Raw genomic sequence first — 18,937 nt, 5'->3', positions numbered from 1 at the left:
GAATTGAGAGTCCAAAAAGAAACTTTAATATTTATATTTAATTTTTGAAAAAGGTGCCAAGACAATTCAATGAAGGAAAGAGTGTCCTTTTCCACAAACGGTACTGGGACAACTGGATGTCCACATGCCAAAGTATGAAGTTAAACCCCTACCTCAAACCATACACAAATACAAACTCAGAATAGACCAAAGATTTAAATGACGTAAGAACTAAAACTATAAAAGTCTTAAAAGAAAAACACAGGGACAACCAAATCAATAGGCTGAGTCCCTGATCTTGGGGTCTGCCCCTATGAAACTTACTCCTGCAAAGGACAGGCTTAGCCTACTTATACTTACGCCAAAGAGTCACCCCCAGAGAACCTCTTTTGTTGCTCAGATGTGGCCTCTCTCTCTAAGCCAACTTGATGGGTGAACTCACTGCCCTCCCTCTTTACGTGAGACATGACTCCTGGAGATGAGCAAAGTCACGGCATCATGGGATTGAGAAAGCCTTCTTGACCAAATGGGGAAGAGAGACATGAGACAAAATAAAGTCTCGGTGGCTGAGAGATTTCAAACAGAGTCAAGGAGGTTTTCCTGGAGGTTATTCTTACGCATTCTATAGACATCCCTTCTTAGTTTATGATGTATTGGAGTGACTAGAGGGAAGTACCTGAAACTGTTGAGCTGTGTTCCAGTAGCCTTGATTCTTGAAGATGACTTTATAACTGTATAGCTTTTACAATGTGACTGTGTGATTGTGAAAACCTTGCGTCTGATGCTCCTTTTATCCAGGGTATGGACAGATGAGTAGAGAAAAAATATGGATTAAAAGATAAATAAATAATAGAGAGAATAAGGAGTAAAAAAATTGGGTAGATTGAAATACTAGTAGTCAATCAGAAGGAGGGCTAAGGAGTATGGGATGTATGAATTTTTTCTTTTTTCTTTTAATTTCTTTTTCTGGAGTGATGCAAATGTTCTAAAAACGATCATAGTGATGAATACACAACTATGTGATGGTATTGTGAGCCACTGTACAGCATGTATGGACTGTATGTGTGTGAAGATTTATCAATAAAAATGTAGAAAAAAAAAGAAAGAAAACACAGGGGTAAGTCCTTGTGATTTTGGATTAGGCAATGGACTCTTAAATATAACACCAAGGGACCAAAGCATAAAAGAAAACACAGATATATTGGACAACACCAAAATTTAAAATGTTTGAGTTTTCAAAGGATCCTATCAATAAATGAAAAGACAACTCACAGAATGGGAGAAAAGGTTTGCAATTCATATATCTGACAAGGGACTCATATCTAGAATATATAACTCAATAATATAACATCTAGAATATCTACAATATAACTCAATAATAAAAAGACAAATAATCCAATATAAAATATAAAAAGAGATGAATAGACATTTCTCCAAGGGAGACAGACAAATAGTGAATGAAAAGAGGCTCAACATCATCAGTCCGTTAGAGAAATAAAAATTAAAACCACAATGAGATGCCACGACACCCCCACTAGGATGGGTGTAAGTGAAAAGACAAATAACCATGAAGGTTGGTGAGGTTACAGAGAAAGAAATGGTGTGGCCACTTTGGAAAACAGCTTGGCAGTTCCTCAAAAGGTGAAGCAAAGTTTCCACATGGCCCAGTGATTCCACTCCAAGGTATAAACTCACGGAAACTGAAAACACACAGCCATGCAAAAACTTGTGCACATGTCCATATCAGCATTACTCATAATAGCCAGAAGGCGGAAACAATGCAAATATCCATCAACTGAGTGAAGCAACAAATCGTGGCCTCTCCACACCATGCACAGCCTGGGCCACAAAAGCAGGGAAGTCTCGAGACGGTCGGCAACACGGGTGGGCCGAGTGGACGTTCTGCTGAGTGAGAGGAGCCCCTCACAGACACCCCCGCTCACAGGGAGCACCTGGAACAGGCAAGCCTACAGAGCCAGCATGCACGTCAGTGGTACCGCGCTGGGAGAGGGGCACGGGGCTTCCTCTGGGGTGATGAAATGGTCTAAAACCAATGGTGGTGATGGTGGCAAAATGCTGTCAATATACTAACAACCATTTGGTATCTGAACTGTATCTCAATAAAGTTGTTTTTAATATAGACAGAATGATTGATACAAAGAAACAGTCGGATGGATGGATGATCCAGAGAGAAAGAGACTGATACAGTGAGATCCACACAGGTTCACAGTCCCCTATCTACAGCTGAAACCCACAGGAACTTTAAAAATATTTATCATGGTCATTTTTATGTAGACTTCAGCTGGAGAACAGACAAAAGCCCCTGACGCCCCGGAGAGGCATACCTTTATCTGCGTGATGTTCCCTTCAAGCTCCGTGGGGGCCTGGAGGGCCCACTGGTCTCTGCCCTCGGACCCTGGGCTGCTCCGGGGACCCTGTACCCTCCGCCACATGGCCACACATCCCTTGTCGGTTCCCGCTGCCAGGAGACCTACGGGGAAGCAGTGCCTTGTACCTGAGAAGGCAAAGAGATAAAACAGCCCCAAGCTCCCTTCTCAGACCACCCTGTCCTAGATCCCAGCCCTTCCGCTGCCCAGGAGCTACCGCTGCTGGCCTGTGTCTTCCCGCACAGGTTCATAGGCCGTGTGACCACATGGCATGTGCGTGAGGGGAGGGCCGGGGGAGCTTTCTCTCTGGTTTGCTCTGGTTCCTGTCTGCCTTGCTGAGCGCTGTCTCCCCAAAGCCAGAAGAGTGAGCACACAGCTGGAGAGCGGTCTCCTCTGGCTCGTCACACGCACGCACACACCCAGGGACGCCCTGCACTTTTCAGTGGGGTGTGGGGAGGGAACAGAGATCACTGTGTGCACTCAGGCTGGTCTCACTTTTGACCAGACTCCTCTATCTTCATGTGACAGCAACGCTTCCCTGCCACCCGCGGTTTGCTCACACGTGTGAAAGGAGGCCCGTCCCCCTTCCGCCTGGGACCAGCCCCCAACCTCACCAGGACCACTGTGCAGCCCCTTGCAAAAGGCCTGAGGTTCTCTTTCTCGCATGCTGGGCAAGCAGTCTCACCTTTGGCCTCACAGTAAGAAACACAGTTTATGTTCTCTCCTTTTTCAAAGCCAAACTTCTCCTCTGGACTCAGTACGTAATTCTCGCCTCGTTCTAAATCCCAAAATCTACAATGGAAAGAAGAGAGTCCAGGGAGGGTTCAGCTAGGAGCATTTCTCCCACTTGGGAGTTTGGTTGAACCTGTGGAAAAACTTTAAAAATTAGGAAAGAGACATGGCACTTCAGATGCCCTCTGTGAAAGGAAGGCCGCTGTGCATCTGGGACTCTCCTGTGCCCTGTGTGTGACAAAGAACAGTTCAAGGAAAGGATGGTCAGCACGCAAGGTGGCGTCTCCTTGGGGCAGAAGCGCCCCCCCCCCGCCAACCTGCCACCACACAGAAGCTCTAGCCTACAAGCGCAAGGTGGGTGACAACACTCAGTTCCATTTACACAAAGCTCAAAACATGGGTGTCCCATGGGGTGGGGGGACCTCCAGGGAAGGGGGCCTGGGGTCTGCAAGGCATTGTCCCTTGACGGTAGAGCTGGTGCACGGGCTGCCCATGTGCAGGAACTCAGCGTGGCGGGTGCCTTATCCCTGTGTAGGCCCCACCCTGACGAAGAGTTAACTTGAAGGGGGCTGTCTGTGACAGTACCAACCCAAGGGCACTCACTGACCTGAGGACTGCCTCCCCAATGGCCATCACCAGGAGGCTACCTTCGATCAGAGCCATGTCTGCACGGTGGCCCGCCTTCCCGCTCAACTTCACCTGCGGAATGAAAACACCTGAAGACACATGGGACGCATGCAGAGGCTGCGCAGAGAGCGCTGCCCAGGGCCAGCAGCCAGGCCAGGACTGCAGGGGACCTGGACACCGGGACTGTGGCATGGCAACATTGCTTTCTTGACTGCCAAGCTATGGGACCCGAAGTGACCAGAGGGACGCTGACTTAAAAAATCAGCTTCATAACCGACCCAGGCGTCTGCACGAAAGCACAGCGTTTCCCGAAAGACAAGGATTCCTTGTTTCTGGACATGTAGAGCCCTCATGGGCTCCCAGGTAGGGGCACACTGGCCCCTGGCTCCCCATACAGGAGCACGCAGCACCAAGAGGCCCCCTGGAGCTGATGCCCCCAACCCCCGTACAGGAAGGAGCATGCAGCACCAAAGACCCCTGGAGCTGACACCCCCAAACCCCATTCAGGAGCATGTGGCACCAAAAGCCCCCCGGGAGCTGCTGTCCTGACCCCACACCCGTCCCTCAAGGGCACTGTGTTCCCTTCCTCCTGTGCATGAGGGAGTCGAGGGTGTGCCAGGGACTACGGGAAGCTGTGGAGAGTAGTACAGCAGTTCCATACCAGCAGATACGGGCCAGAGACTCCGAGGCACTCAGGGTGAGAAGCCACCTGGAGGCTCGGGTAGACCCTGCTCCAGTCCTTTCTGCTAGGAAGGCAAGATAAGGGGCTGCAGGGAGAGTGGTGGGGTGCCATGGGACACCCCAGTCTGTGGCCTCCCTGTCAATCCCCTCCCCCCCAGAAGCAGTGGGCCCCCAGAAGCCCCCAGTAGCCCAGCGCCCAGGGAACGGCCTGCAAGGAGAAGCCACTCCCCACAGATGCCTCCCTTTCACCATGATGCTGTGACCGGCCCACTCTCTCTACTGCCCTCATGTGTAAACTGAACACATACAACAGCACTCAATTGCCGTGGTAGCTGCCCCCACACAAAGACCCCCAGTTTCAGTCTTGCTAAGCAGGAAAGGACATGGTGGTGAAGTGGGCTTGGCAGGAACCCGGCGTCTTATGACTAGAGCTTTACTGGGTGTGCAGCTCTGAACTGCAGTGTCCTCCAGAAAAGCCCTGCTCAAATCCTGACGTGATATTATGGGGAAGGACCGTCTGATTAGATGGACATGCATTCACCCAGTCCAGGTGGGTCTCGGTTAATCTACTGGAGTGTTAAAAGGTCTCACAGAGAGGGAAAGAGCTCAGACACAGAGATATTGGGAGATGCAGGAAGAAAATGTCCCTGGGGAAGCTGCTTTAAAAGAGAAGCCAGAGGAGCAGGAGATGCCTGCCATGTGCCTTCCCAGCTGGCAAATGTGTTCTGGATGGATGGACGGATGCCTTTCTTGAGTCAAGGTATCTTTCCCTGGATGGCTTAGCTTGGGCATTTTTATGGCCTCAAGACTGTAAACTTGGAACATAAAAAGTTCCCACTGAAAAAGCCAATCCATTGCTGGTAACCTGCATTCCAGCAGCTTTAGCACACTCAACCACCAGGGGATGGTGGGCTGGGGTTCCCGAAGAATGCTGCTTTGTATCCTTGCTGCTGTGGGTTCAGTATCCCCCAAAAGCTGTGCCCACAACCTAACCCCCAGCAATGTGAAGTGATCTGACGTGGAAACAGGGTCACTGTAGATGCTGTGGAGCGACCACAAGGTCAGCCTGGCTGAGGACAGTGAGCCCCGCCTGGAGGCCTCACGCCCGGAGAGAAGGAACAGATGTGGGGCACAGGCCGCACGAGGCAGCGGTAGGTGCGGGGCCTCCTGAGCCTGGCGCGGGGTGCAGGGAGGCGCCTCCCCTGGCACCCAGGGTGGCCTCAGCCCTGCCACACCCCAAGCCTGGGCCCGGAGAACCAAAGTCTGGGGGATCTGGCCCCCATGGCTGCACTGTGGCCCCCGGCTCACCTTCATGACTTCCTGGGCGCCACCGTAGGGCGTCAGTGTGTAGAGGGCCAGGAGAAGGCCCTCAGTCACCACCACCAGTGCCTCCTGCTTCTCCACGTAGAGCAGCGTGTGGATGGGGCTGTCGGCAGCCGTCACCTGCGCCGAGTGGCCCTTCTCGTCCACATGGTGCACCGTGCCTGCGGGCAAGCGCAAGGTCAACGGCACCGCCAGCCGCTCTTGGCCAGGGCACTGCATTTATGAGCAGTCCTTTACTGCCGCAGTGATGTGTCTTAAACAAGAGTCTTCTGTACACATAGCGTCCAGCAAGCCAGCACCCCTGACTCACGTTCCTCCTGCCAGCTTTTTTTCACCTCGCTAACCTCGAGGACATGCTGCGGGGCCTTCCGATTCCCAGGCCCGGACCTCTTTGTTCCTCTTGGTCCACTCACACGAGGTCCACTCACGTCACCCCTGCCCGGGCTGTGATGATGGCCCTTGGAGCCCCTCCCCATCCCTTCCTGGCTGGGTGCACTGCCCATCCACCCTCTCGGGGACCATGGGCTACCCCCAGCTGAGCCGGTAGGGATGAGGTGACCCCTGCTTTTTTGTCCTGCCTGAGCCTGCCTCGCTGAACCGGCCCTGGCAGCCCCCTTGCCTGCTCCCTTCATTCCTTCTCCCGGCTTCTGCTCTGTGCATGGTTCTTCTCCTGTGAGCTCTCGGGGGCTTCCATGCCTTCCCGTTGTTCTGCAAAGCATGCGTCCTGGGCTGTGACCCAGGAGCCACACCCCTTCCCGACCTCCTCCCGTCCGTGGTGGGTAACGTGACCTGGTATCCGAGGGGAGGGTTCAAGGCCATCTAGAGGCACCTCCTGCTGTCCACGTAATGGGCACATCACAGGGGGCTCGAAGTCCAGCACCTTCACAGGAATGAACCTATCTAACCTTTCCAACAATCTTTTGAGGTGGACATTACTTTTTATCCCCTCTTTACATGAAGGAAACTGAGGCACAAAGGGATGGAGTCATTAGTCTGAAGCCCAGCAGCGAAGTGGCCTGTCACCAGGACCACCACCTGCTGCGGCGCCCTGAGGCCACATCCCCTCCTCAACCCAGGTCTCTGCCCGCCCCATGCTCCTGACCATGCTCTTGGGGGGGCTGGCCCTCAGGCCCCCGCCACCCCCACGATGCTGTGAGCATCCAGATCCCTTCCAGGACCTTCTCAATCACCCCTCTCTGTCAGTGCTGTCTCTTTTACCTCCAGAATCCAAAGGAATCTGTTATTTTCAAAACCACGAGGCCCCTGGTCGTGGCCTGCCTTCTTCTTGCCTTCAGCTTCCCCAGCTGGGGGAAATCAAGAACAGAGCCTCCTTCCTCCTTCTCACCACCACCTCGGTTGCTCTCACTCCCTCAGCCTCTTCCTGGCCACACACACTTGTGAGTGTGACAACTTCTGTTTTTCTTCAACTTCAGGCTGAATTTATTGCAGCCTTAGTTGGGGCAGCTGGTCCTCACTGAGGAGGGCTGGTGTCACAATCCAGATGCATGGCTCCTGGGGTGACTGCTGCAGACTCGAGGCAAAGGCCACCCCCTGACCACTCTCCCCTGCCCCTGGCACAAGGCTGAGCCCAGCACAGAGGAGGTACTCGACAGAGACCCTGAGGGTGGAGAGACACAGGTCAATCCCTTCCCAGAGACCCCATGGTCTCCTGGGCCGTCTACTGAGTAGGAGGGCAACACACAATTGTTGATCAAAAGCTTCATCAGGAAAAACTCATCAAGGACAAATAATCTCAGTCTGTCTCCATCAGAACACAAAAAAGCATTCATTCAGCACCGGGTAAATAACTGCAAAAACCTAGCCAACTTCTTGCCCTAAAATGGGCACATGCACAGCCTACTCTTACTTGTGCTGGAGCATTTCCCATTAGTCTAGGATCATTCCCCTGGTACCCCAAAATGTTCAGTTCGCTGACCCATAATCGTAAGTTAAGTTTCTCACCGTCTATCAAACTGACAAAGAGTGACTGCCCCTCCTGAGACCCAGTTTTCTGGAAACATCCAAAGCCGCTCTTCCTCCAGTTAAACATGTTCAGTGCTTTCTCGTCACCGCTCACAGCCGCCTTCGCCAGCTGCACAAGGTCCCTGCAGGAAGTGCCGACACGTGGCATCAAGGCCGCATAGCCTTCCTTGCAGGAAGTCACAGCAGCCACAGAGTGCCACAGCCCTCGGGCGTGGGGCTACGAGTGCCACGTGGCCAGGCGGACACCTCCCCTCCCCATGCCCAGGGAAACACACGTAAAGTTTCCCCCTGAGTCACAGACTTACTCGCCAGGAGGGGGGAGCCGAAAGATGCAGTGAGTTAAGTGCTTTCCATACTCATGCTTCAGCAGGGGTGTGCCTTGCACTCAGCCTCTCTGGTCCAACCTCCACAGCAGCAGGACCCCAAGCTGGAAAAACCCAACGCCAAGTGTTCAGGAAACACACTCTGTAAACCAGTAGAAGTCAAACAAGCTGTGGAAGAGAGGACATGTGTCTACTTATGACAAAGCTACTCTTTGCTCTCTGGGAAGAGACCGAGCAGTCCAAAGCGACTAAAGTAAGAACCAGCAAGTGCTCCTGAGCCCCGCACAGTCCTCATTCCCCCGAGGACTGGTACAGTTTGTCTTCTGAAACAAGCTCTCTGCTCTGGAGGGAGCAGTGCGGCTGGTGGGCACAGGAGAGAGGCCGCACCCAGGCCCGGGCCCACTGCTAGTGTCTCATGTCGGTGCCAAGCGCTGTGGAAATGAATGCACCAGGACTGCCACTGTCGTCAGCCAATGGCCACGCTTCTCTCGGCTGCCTGGTTCTCCCTCGTGCCCTTCCTAGGTGCCACGACCCACCTGGAGCCCACGGGGAACCGAGTTGTCACACCTCCCTGGCTCAGCCTGACAGGGTCTCGGGGACAGGCCAGCTGCTCTGCAGGACGCCCTCAGGATGGAATAGGGGCTGTGGGCTCAGGGAGTCAGGGTCCCTCCCGTCACATCCCGCCCTGGGTATGTGCCACAACCCTCACGGCTGGCCCTGACCTTAAGCCCCTGGCTGAAGGCATGCCTGTCCGGCTTCTCCCCTGCCACGTGACTCCTGCCCCTTCCCACACTGGGCTCTCTGCAGGAAGTCGCTGTGTGCAGCCCACACTGAAGGGGTGGGGGTCACATGACACCCCCTGGAGGGCGGAGCATCTGTACAAACTGTGTGGCGTCTTGGGGCACAGGAGAGTGGTCTCTTCCCCCCCCGTTTACCTATCTAGTCACCTGCTTAGATCAGTGTAGATGTTACGTAGGTTGTGTTACTTCAGGATAGAAGCCAGCACTGCTTTTGGTTGCTCAGATCACTGCACGTGGCCCCTGGGGTGCTCTCTGCTGCCTTGGGGTCCCTCTGACGTGCACCATTGCTGGACTGGGCCATGCACCTTGAGAGGCTCCAGGCCTGTTTCATATGTTTCCTGCCCCAGCCGTGGAATCGGCCGCTTCTCGTGGGGCCCCGGCTGCTCTGCAGGAGCACGGCATAGGAAACCAGCACGCAGGCTGGTATACATTCTGTTGGTTCATTTTAAAGTCTTCAAAAGTGCCAGTGGGAATACAGTAGAGCTCTAAAACCACAGGGCCTCTTTGGCCCTGGCTCACCGTTTACCACTCACTCATATGTTTCTTGGGAAATCAAAGATTCATATATTTTATGAATTTCCTCACTTCTAAAAGTCTCAAATTAACAGCCCAGAACAGTGCTGAAGAAGTTCAAGGCCGGAGGGCTTTGTGGCTGGGGACTGCACCGCGTCCGTGAGAACCAGCTGGCCTGTCTCCTTGGCTTCGAGGCCTGGCATTCAGCAGGGGCACGGCCGGCTCAAGGCTGGCGGGCCCTTGGGCCCTGGTGCACTGCTCTCCCCATCCCTCCTTCATCAGCGATCCCCTATCCCCAGGTTCTAGATGGTGCATCCTGTCTGCAGAAGGAAGATACTGGTTCAAAAGCAGCTTATGGAGTAAACCTTTACGACAGGTTCTTCAAGGTGTGCACTAGTGCAACATGTACACGTGTACCTTCAATTCTACCCATCACCAAACTGAGTCTCCTTGCCTCCATGAGCCTTATGAAGACAAGAAGAAAAGCACTATCCATTTCATTGTCCGGTATTTTATTGTTATTTAAATAGCATTTAAAATATAATGATGGTACATGGCAAGAAAAAAAAATGCAAAAATTAGAATTGGAAAATGCTTTTTTCCTGTGGCCCCACCTCCCCCTAGAGTGAAACCTCGTCCTGGGTTCCCAAGGCTCCAGACAAGGGTGTTTCTTAGGCATAGCCTGGTAGAGACCTTCCTCTGCTTTGCAACCAGCCTGTCCTTATTTCTCTCTTCCTTGACATTTTTTGGTGGCTTTAGAGGTCTTCCTTTATGAACACATACAAGCCTTAGCTGACAATTCGCCAGGTTCCTGAAAATAACCGTAGCATGCATGTCCGGATTTCTAGGCTGCTGCTTTGGGGAAGATGTCCATGGCAAACGTTTAGAGTGCCTGTGATTCCTGCTCAGTCAGCAGAGCAGGTGGCCCTCATTCTGACAGAAGGACTGACACAGCCTGCCACGACCATGCGTTAAAACTGCTGTTGATGCCTAGAGAGGGGAGCCAAAGGATGAAGGCAACGCTCCCTCTTCTCGGCTTCTGGCTAACCAGTCAGAAAAGTTAGCACCAAGACCAGGACCTAGAGACAAGCTGTGGGAGGCCAGGTTTCTGGTGCCACACTCTCCTGCTGCTCATCCCACATCCCAGGGCCAGCTGCCCCGGCCCACCACCTGAAAGGTCATCCTGGGCATACTCGGCTGCCTCTGCACCCTCTGTGCACTCTCGTACGATTTTATATGGTGACACCCCCTCAGGTGAACGTGAGCCCTCTTCATGAAGATCAAGAGGGAACTGTGCTAAGGGGTGACTGTGGAGAGGGACTGTCAGGTGAATGTCTTGGAGGCTGGTATGATTCACAGGCCTGGGTGACAACATGAGGCGATGTGGCAGTGCATCAACGTGGGTGTGGGGTGTGAGGGTATTGGTGGAGGGTGCCATTGACCAGTGTCTCTGGGTACATCTGAGCTTGTGTTGACTGTGAGGGAGTGTAGGGAATTTAATCACCATTCAGCCGATTGCATCTACAAACAACAGAGGAGAGACTGCCCTCAGCAGTGGGAGGAGGTTCATGCAATCAGCTAAAGGTCTTAAAGGGAGGACTGAGAATTTTAGTAGGTCAGAAAGTATTTCTAGCTCTCCTATCCTGCTCCGTTTCCCTGAGAATCCTGGCTAATCCACATAGCTTAACCATATGGTAAGATCTTAGAATGAAATTTGCAAACTCGGGGTCCAAGGTAAAAGAAAATTTACACTTTCATCTTATAAATCAGCTGAATTTGGCAAACATAGGATTCAAATAATGTGGTCTTTCACATGCTTCCCAGCCTGTGTGCATGAGCCTGTATGGGTGGGGAGGTGTAGGATTCAAGGTCAGCGTCAAAGTGTGTCTGCTCACCCTGTCTCCGGACACGAGGCAGTTTCCACTGGTGCTCCAGCCGAGGACGGTGATATTGGCAGTGTGTGTCGGGGACACCGTGTGCTGCTCCTTCTCCTGCTTGTTGAACACTGTCACTTCTCCAGCCTCCCAGCCAACGGCCAGGATCAGTCGTGCCGGGTGCCAGCACAGGGAGGTAGCTTGGAACGACCTCTCGACGTGTGTATCGGGAACGCACTCCCCCTACGTTGGACGAGAGACAAAGGCCACATTACGCACAGAGGCAGCTACGCTGAGAATTTCTGGCTTATTGATAGGCTCAATGTCAGCTAGAAGACATAGAGAGCTGTTTATTAAGGAAACCTTTTGATTTGGCTCTTTAGTTTCCATAGAAACACACCAATCTTGACCCTAGCTGAGCTATTAACTCATTAGCTAACAGTGAGCTGACAACACTGAGCTGCTAATTAAGCAGGTAACCCCTACCGCTGCTTGATGTCTAGCAAGCATTTGAATGGATTGGGTAGGCTCTAATAAAACGTTTTTTACAAAAACAGGCGGATAGGATGGGCTACTGTAGCTCAGCAGGCGGATTTCTCACCTGCCATGCCAGAGACCTGGGTTTGATTCCCAGTGCTTGCCCATGCAAAAACAAACAAACAAAAAAAACACAGGTGGATAAACTTTGGCAACTGTGAGGTTCTCAAAATGTGGTTGGGGACCCCAAGCATCTGCAACATCAAATTCTTTTCAGACTGATACTAACGTCAATTTCTACTGAGTGTGCATTGGAGTGTCACTGAGGCTATACAATGTGATGATATCATCACTAACAGAACGTGTACTTGTATATTCTCCGTCGTCTAGAACATTCTAAGAACAAAAGTTTTGGGCATAATATCTGAATTTTCAGAGAACTCGGTTTGCTCTTAGTACTTCTTGTGGGCTCCTGCTACCAATTTTTGCTCATACCTGCTCTGATCTCTATATGCTATCATGCAGTAAATCATTATTTTGAAATTCTAAAGTTTTCCTTGTGCTAACTGGAAACAAACAAGTATACTTTGTTGATTTGTTTTGTAACAGTAGTACTAAAATTTTCTAAACTTTAAAATTTAGCTAAAGGTGATAGTTTGGAATTTAAAAATAATTTATGCTTAAAGAAAAACCATTTACAATGCACATTAGAGTCTCTGAGCTGTGGAGGGGAGGAATCTATACTCAAGAAATTAGAGAAGGTGCACTGGGCTGGAGCAACCTGTAGGGCAGACGTGGTCCCTGCCAGGCATTCCACACGATTGGGCACAGCCAGCAGGAACTGGGGGAGCTGGGGGAGCACACGAGAGGAGGGTTTTCCCTCAAAGGAGGATAGGGAAGGGTCCACCAAGGCAGTGGCCATGGAGCTCCTTAATCTGAAAGATTAGTGCATTAATTAAGCCAGAGGAGAGGGGTGAGGAGAAGGTCTTCCAGACAATGGGCATGACACACAAGGGCCCAGTGCAGGGCACACATGGGGGCGCAGAGGCCTACAGGGGGAGGTCCATGCCAGATGCAGAGCTGGGCCTTGAGGGCCCTGGACACTGGGCCAGGGCCGTCCACCTTCATCAGAAGAGCAGGGCGGGGGTGGGGGAGGTGGGGCAGGGGGCAATTACACCCGTGACTCACAGAGACAGCTCTCAATGCAGGAGGCCCAGGAGGATGCAGGTGCTCAGGGGTGGGGGTGAGCTGACCGAGGTAGCCAGAAGCAGAGGTGTCACTAGTGATTCAGAGGCTGAAACCAGAAGCACACGGCGAAGGAATTCACAGCAGGGAAGAGGGACTTGGGAACAATCTTTCCCATGTCCCTGCCTTGGTCTCATGATAAATGGTGAAGCTTTTCCTTGAGCCTGGGGGCGTTCACTGTCAGTATTGGCAGGGAGGCTCAGGGCAGAGGGAGGGTGGAAGAAATTTCAGTCAGCTTTGGATTTGTGGACTTTAAGGTCTCTTTGGAAGACCCAAGGGATGTTGTGTAGGCAGCTGGATCCCTGGGCCTGCAGCTCAGAAGGAACTCCGTCCACATTTAGAGGCATCTGACACTGCCAGGGAGGTCATGTGAAGAGAGGGGTGAGGCCAGGGTGTGCCCGGAGGCACAGCAGCCTTTGCCCTGAGGAAGGCCTAGCAGGGCTCACTGGGAAGGATAAGCAAAGGACTGCAGGAGAAGCTGGAGACTGGTTAAGTGGGCAGATCAGATGAGGACTGAAAAATGCCCCAGTAAAGGCTCACAGGAGCTGCTGCTGCCCCTCCCTGCTTGGTGAAGATGTGGCAGCAAGAGCGAGATGGCAGAGGGAGGGCAGTTTCTACTTCATTTGTGAAAAATGAGGTGGGGTGTGCATTGAGAGCAAGAGGGAAGGACAGGCTTCAGAGTTTCAGAAGCCTGGAGATGTTTTCAAATAATCAGTGTGAAGAGGTAAAGAGTGAGCTGACAGCACAGACAACGCTGCCGGCTGCTTCTGGCTGGTTACAGGGAACTGATAGCGGGGATGTGGGTTAAGCCCTCCTAAATATAGCTCCAAACCTAAATGTCGGGGAGAAAAGAACTGCCCACATCTTGGGAGAGCTATAATTTCGTGAATTTGGCCTCTGAGGAGGACGGCTACTGGGTGACAAGCGAAACCAGAGCCAGGCTGACACAACACACATACCGGAACGGAGAAAAGCAAGAGCAGGATGCTCCTGAGGTGGACTGAGCTGCTCCTGAGCCTCACCTGTTCCAGGTATATATCCACGCTGCCCACCAAGGTGGTGCTAACAGAGGCCACTGCCAGGAACGGGTGGACACGGTGCCAGCTGAGGTAGGAAGGCGACCCGGCCAAGTCAGCTTTTATTCGGTGATCAAAATAGAGAGCCATGATGCAAACTGACCTCGTCAGGGTTGAAACCTTCAAGGAACAAAAGGAACCAGGTCCTGTTGGCTTTAAATGAAACAAACTGACAAAATGACTATACATACAATTAAGAAAGAGAAGCAACACAAACACACCAAAAGAAGACATTTGGTCATTTTAAAATGCTGCTTTGTTCTGACGCAGGCAACTTTATGTCAAAGCTATCTCTAACAGGGAAAATTATAAACTTAGAAGCAAAGGCCTGGACTGGGATGTGACAGAGAATAATAAAATAAATACACATAAATAAATAAGAGCCCTTTTACACACAGTCTATAGCCCAGAATTCCTGTGCAATCCTTGATAAACTGTTCCAATCATAACGCCGACCTGTATGTCTGCAGATACCTTCAGCCAGGGCTGCACAGTTCTGCAGGCTGTCTCCTGAGCAGCGCTCCATCTGTGACAAGTTACTGGCCACCCTCTACTCCCAGGAGACAGAGGCAGAAGGATTCCCCTGTCCCAGAGTCAGGAAAACAAAGCCACAGAACTGCTGAGACACTGAATATCATGAGCTACGTGCACTTAGCGTCACTTTTTTTCTTTCTTTTAAACCTGGAAGAGATGTCTGTATTGCTCTTTTGTAGGGAACAGGAAAGATCGAGAATGAAATGAAGCCTGAATACTGCCCACACTTCTTTGCCCAGAGGCAGTTTGGGGAAGCTAATGGGTGCAAAAGAGAGTACTTGTGGGGTGATTTGCTGTCATTTAAAAGTATTCAAGACCTGCAAAATCCTAGCAGTAGGGTAGAGAAGGGACGAAGCCTTTTGCTTTCAGCCATGCCCAGAAGCTTCAGTGTGGGTCTGGAAAATGACACCCATTTGAAGGGGACGCTGGAGGACACAAGGGCACCAATGAACAGCCACTGCAAATGTTTGCCACTGCCTATGAATGGAGGCTGTGAACATTGAGCAAAGCCACAGTTCCCCAGGCTGTGCTTTCACCACCGGAGAGTGAAGCAGGGCCAGGATGCCAGGAGGGTGGCAAGCTCTAGTCTCCAGGCCAGGCTGCCATGGGCTTGCTGGGCTCGCTGAGCAGAAGACAGAAGGGAGTCAGAGGAGGCCACCCACGCCAGGGGCTTCCGTGTACCTTGGAGGCTCAGGCTCTGTTTCTCTAAGCAAAGCCCTTTGGAAACCTTAAAACAAAGCCACTGGAAAGGAAAATGACCCCCACTGAAACCAGGGCCCTCTAAAGCAGCAAAACAGACCCTTTAAAACATGTTAACAGGCTCTAGCAAAGGCTCTAAATCCTGGGTGATGGAAATTCATATTTAACAAGTCTACTTGGTGGAATGAGTAATTGGTTACTTTTGTTGTAATGCTGAAGAAAGAATTACAACAGCACTTGCAAAAACTAAACCCCATATCCCGTTTGTTCTCTTAAAGATCACTTTGGAAAAACCAAACATGCTACAGGATCTATATGTTATTTCCTCCCCTGCCTTGGCCTTTCCCAGAGGCTCTTCTTCCCCTATTCATTCCTTAGGAAGTTAATCACTTTCACTCCTGCAGGGGCATTTAGGAAATCACCCTTCCTCAGGGCAGCTCTCCTCACATGACTTGTAGGTGCTCCATGCTCCTTCTCATGTCTCCTCGGGGTCCCCAATGACCCTAATCACTGCATTTAAACTTCATTCTGTGTTTGACTGACCACCTTCCCCACCCCAGGTTATGTGTGGCCAGCTGCAGCAGCCTTAGCCTCAGATCCTTGCCTTGCACAGAACAGAGCCCACCCCACCCCACCCCCACCCCCAAAAGTGTTCTTGAGCACCGCAAGATGCCCTGGATGCTTTAACTCTAAAAATGCGGGTTACAGACTGTCTGAATGACCCATTTTTACACCAGGTACAGTTGTTCATTAACTTCACCTGCATTTTAAACATTTTTCTACAATGAGTAACAACCTAATTAAAAAAGAAAAGTTACCAAAATAAATACGAGGGAGAGAAAAGCCTAACGAAAAGAATCACTGAATGACAGTCTATCAATGGAGTCAGTGGAGAAATACACTTCCTCTCCCTAAAACTAACTCTGTCTCTGAACATGAAAACGTCCGCAAACATCTAAGCCTGGCGGAAAAGAAACGCATTGTGTTTATCCTAACGGATTTGCTCCCCTCGCAGCTCAGGCGCCCAAGGTCTTGGCGACGGGTACAAGGGCCCCCCATTTTAGACCAACTGTCAGGAAAGGACCTGGCGAGTTTAAGGCACGCGTGGAACGAGGCTTAGAGACCCTGGAAAGCCCCCGGGCACGCGCCCCCGGGCCTCGGGCACTGTTCCCTCGGTCGCGCTGGGTCCTGGAGCTGCACCCAGTGACCATTCGGGCCGCTCGTGTCCCCGCGGCGGGACGAAAACCCGACGGCGCGGCCCCTCCCACCCCGCCCACGCCCAAGGGGCTCCCGGGGCCACGCGGACATCGCCCGGGGGTGATCGCGCACCGGCCAGCAAAGGCGCGCCCCGGGCCTCCGAACACCCCGCGAAGCGGGCAGGCAGGGAGGAAGAAGAGGCAAGAGAGGGCGCGCGGTCACAGCGGCCCGGCTGACCCACCCGCGCCCAGCGCGGCCTCCGCCCTCCGGGCCCCGCCCCGGGAGAAAGGCCACGAGACCTCGGGGGCCGCCGGGTCCGGGGGCGAAAACAACTTGGGGAGGCCGGGAGCGGAGCCCGAGCGGCCCGGCTGGCCTGGTCCCCCGCTCGCCGGGCTCGGGCCCCCGAGACCCCGGCCCCCGCGGCCCCCACGCGCAAAGCGGACTCACCTCGGCCGGGCCCCAGCGCCGCCGCGCGTTGCCGTGACAGCGGCTGTGCCCGGACGCGGAACACGCCTCCGCCGAGCTACGCGAGTCCGAGGCCGCCCGAAGCGCCCCGACGGGCCGGAAAGAGCCGAAGACGATCGGGGGTGTTCGTCTGGCGCCGAGGACCAGGCGGCGAGCTCGGGTTCAGCCCGGCCCAGCCCCTCCCGCCAATGAGTAACTCTGGCTCGCAGAGCGGAGTCCGGAGGCGGCGTTTCCGACCCAAGCAGGAAGGGAAGCCGGTGATTTTTCCCTTGGCGAGGTGAGGGCGCACTGGTTACCCTTTTCCAGCCGTGCAGGAGCTAAGGAAGGCGATGGAGGCGGTAGGGAGACCGTGAGCAGGAGATGGGAAGGCCCTCTTTAGGATGCTTTCGTCTCCGGGTCAAACTTTGGTGGTGTCTTCTTGATACCGGACCGTTTTTTATTTTTATTGTTTGGGCTGCGTTTGGTTTCAAAAAGGAGAGTGTGTTTCGAGAGTTATTTTTGAGAAGACCCCACTGATTCACCATGGGTACCTGAGGTTGCTAGGGCATTTATTGCATGTGTCCCGTACTTCACAGGCCACATGGGCTCATTGCGAGGAAGAGGGGCGGGATCCGGGTCCACCTCATCGGAAGCGGGCTTGACTCCTGGCCGCCGGCTGCGTCCCCAAAGACATTAGCGACCTGCGCCCGGGTGCTAACGCTCGGTGTGGTTAAATTAACTTTGAAAAACCAATCTTTCTCCCCACCCCGCCCTATTTTGGAACCAGTGTCATTAAAACAAATTCACAACAGCCAAAAGCAGCAACAATATCTACGTTATTAAACAAATTAAAAAAATAGAAAATGTAGGTATCCCGAACTGCACAAAACATGCGCTGGATCGGATACCACCAGGAACGTGCTATGCTTTAAATCCTCATTTTCATAACTGGAATTATCTTTTTCTTCATTTAATTTTTTCCCTAGTAACCTATATATAACAGAAAACATGCCATTGGTATCTTTAAATATATACTTTAGTAACATCTAATAGCCTAAAACTCCCCCCCTTTAAACACACTCAAATATATAATTCAGTGGTGTTATTGACATTTACATATGTGCTACCAAAACTTCTCTGTCACCCAAATAGAACCTCCGCATTAAGCCATCGCTCCCAATTTCTCCCACCCACAACCCCTGATGAACCCTCATCTATCTTGTCTCCATGAAGTTGCCATTTCTAGATATTTCATATAAGTGAGGCCATATAATATTCGTTCTTTTACGTTTGGCTTCTTTCACGCAGGACAATTGTTTCAAGATTCATCCGTGTTTCAGCAAGGATCAGAACTTCATTCCTTTCCTCGGCTGAATACTATTCCGGTGTATGGACAGATCACACTGTTTTTCCAGCCCCCTTAATAGACATCTGGGCTGCTGCCAACTTCCGCCACTGGGAACAGTGCTGCAATGCACGCTGGAGCACAAGCCTCCGCTCGGGTCCTGCTCTCAAGTCTTTGAGACAGAACCCCAACACAAGAATAAGACACTCTTTTATCGCCATTTTGAGAAAAATTGACCCAAGTGTCTACTACTTTAGCTTTTATGCTAAAGAAGCGTCAAAAGAACACGTTCCATCCAATAAAGCGTATGTAAATCTCGCTCAGACGCGCTTTTACACTTTTTCGTCAAAAACCTAGTTGGCGCCCGATTCGAGACTCGGCGTTTTCTTCTCACGCATCCGTCAACACGGTTCCGGCCAATCACAGCCCGTGCGCTGACCCCATTGGCTGTCACCCCACCAATCCGAAGAGACACCCCAGTCCCGCACGGCCGCAGAACTGGCGTCACAACATCCCTCACGTCTCAGGCCCGCCCTCCGCCCCTCGCCCCCGCCCAGTTTCCGTGCGGGCATGCGTGCGCGCCCGCTGCTGGTCAATAGGATCGCCGCTCGGGGGGGCACGCCCGCCGCAAACCTCGGGCGTGCTCGCTCCCGCGCGCGTCGCCCCGCCCCGGCGCTCTGTCCCGCGGTCTCCGCCGG

At 52.3% G+C, this 18,937-nt stretch overlaps 1 protein-coding gene and 1 long non-coding RNA gene across 9 annotated transcripts in view; one reads left to right on the top strand and one right to left on the bottom strand.

The window, feature by feature from the left end:
• Positions 1-16,959, bottom strand: part of LOC143677523 (intraflagellar transport protein 140 homolog) — a 297,426-nt gene extending 280,467 nt beyond the window's left edge. For 5 of the 8 annotated variants that reach the window (XR_013172645.1, XR_013172644.1, XR_013172649.1 and 2 more), the window contains exons 1-9: positions 16,898-16,959; positions 13,967-14,140; positions 11,244-11,465; positions 8,018-8,139; positions 7,692-7,834; positions 5,715-5,890; positions 3,706-3,797; positions 3,052-3,158; positions 2,325-2,494 (exon numbers count right to left, since the gene is read on the bottom strand). Coding sequence is in view for 2 of the 8 variants with exons in the window: in XM_077153537.1 (XP_077009652.1) it covers positions 2,325-2,494; positions 3,052-3,158; positions 3,706-3,797; positions 5,715-5,890; positions 7,692-7,779 (633 nt within the window). In the remaining 6 variants the exon portion in view is untranslated. Of the gene's footprint in view, positions 1-2,324; positions 2,495-3,051; positions 3,159-3,705; positions 3,798-5,714; positions 5,891-7,691; positions 7,835-8,017; positions 8,140-8,982; positions 9,221-11,243; positions 11,466-13,966; positions 15,015-16,897 lie in introns of those variants that run through there. The other 3 variants (XR_013172647.1, XR_013172648.1, XR_013172646.1) reach the window with 3 other exon arrangements.
• On the top strand, positions 16,942-18,562 carry LOC143677524 (uncharacterized). Its single transcript, XR_013172650.1, has 2 exons — positions 16,942-17,192; positions 18,203-18,562. It is a non-coding gene; the product is annotated as an uncharacterized LOC143677524 (long non-coding RNA).
• Positions 18,563-18,937: the final 375 nt, after the last annotated feature.

The sequence above is a fragment of the Tamandua tetradactyla genome, chromosome 3 (assembly GCF_023851605.1).
Source record: "Tamandua tetradactyla isolate mTamTet1 chromosome 3, mTamTet1.pri, whole genome shotgun sequence".
NCBI classification, from domain to species: domain Eukaryota; kingdom Metazoa; phylum Chordata; class Mammalia; order Pilosa; family Myrmecophagidae; genus Tamandua; species Tamandua tetradactyla.
Note: the sequence above shows the minus strand (reverse complement) of the source record. Positions and strands in the feature narration are given on the sequence as shown.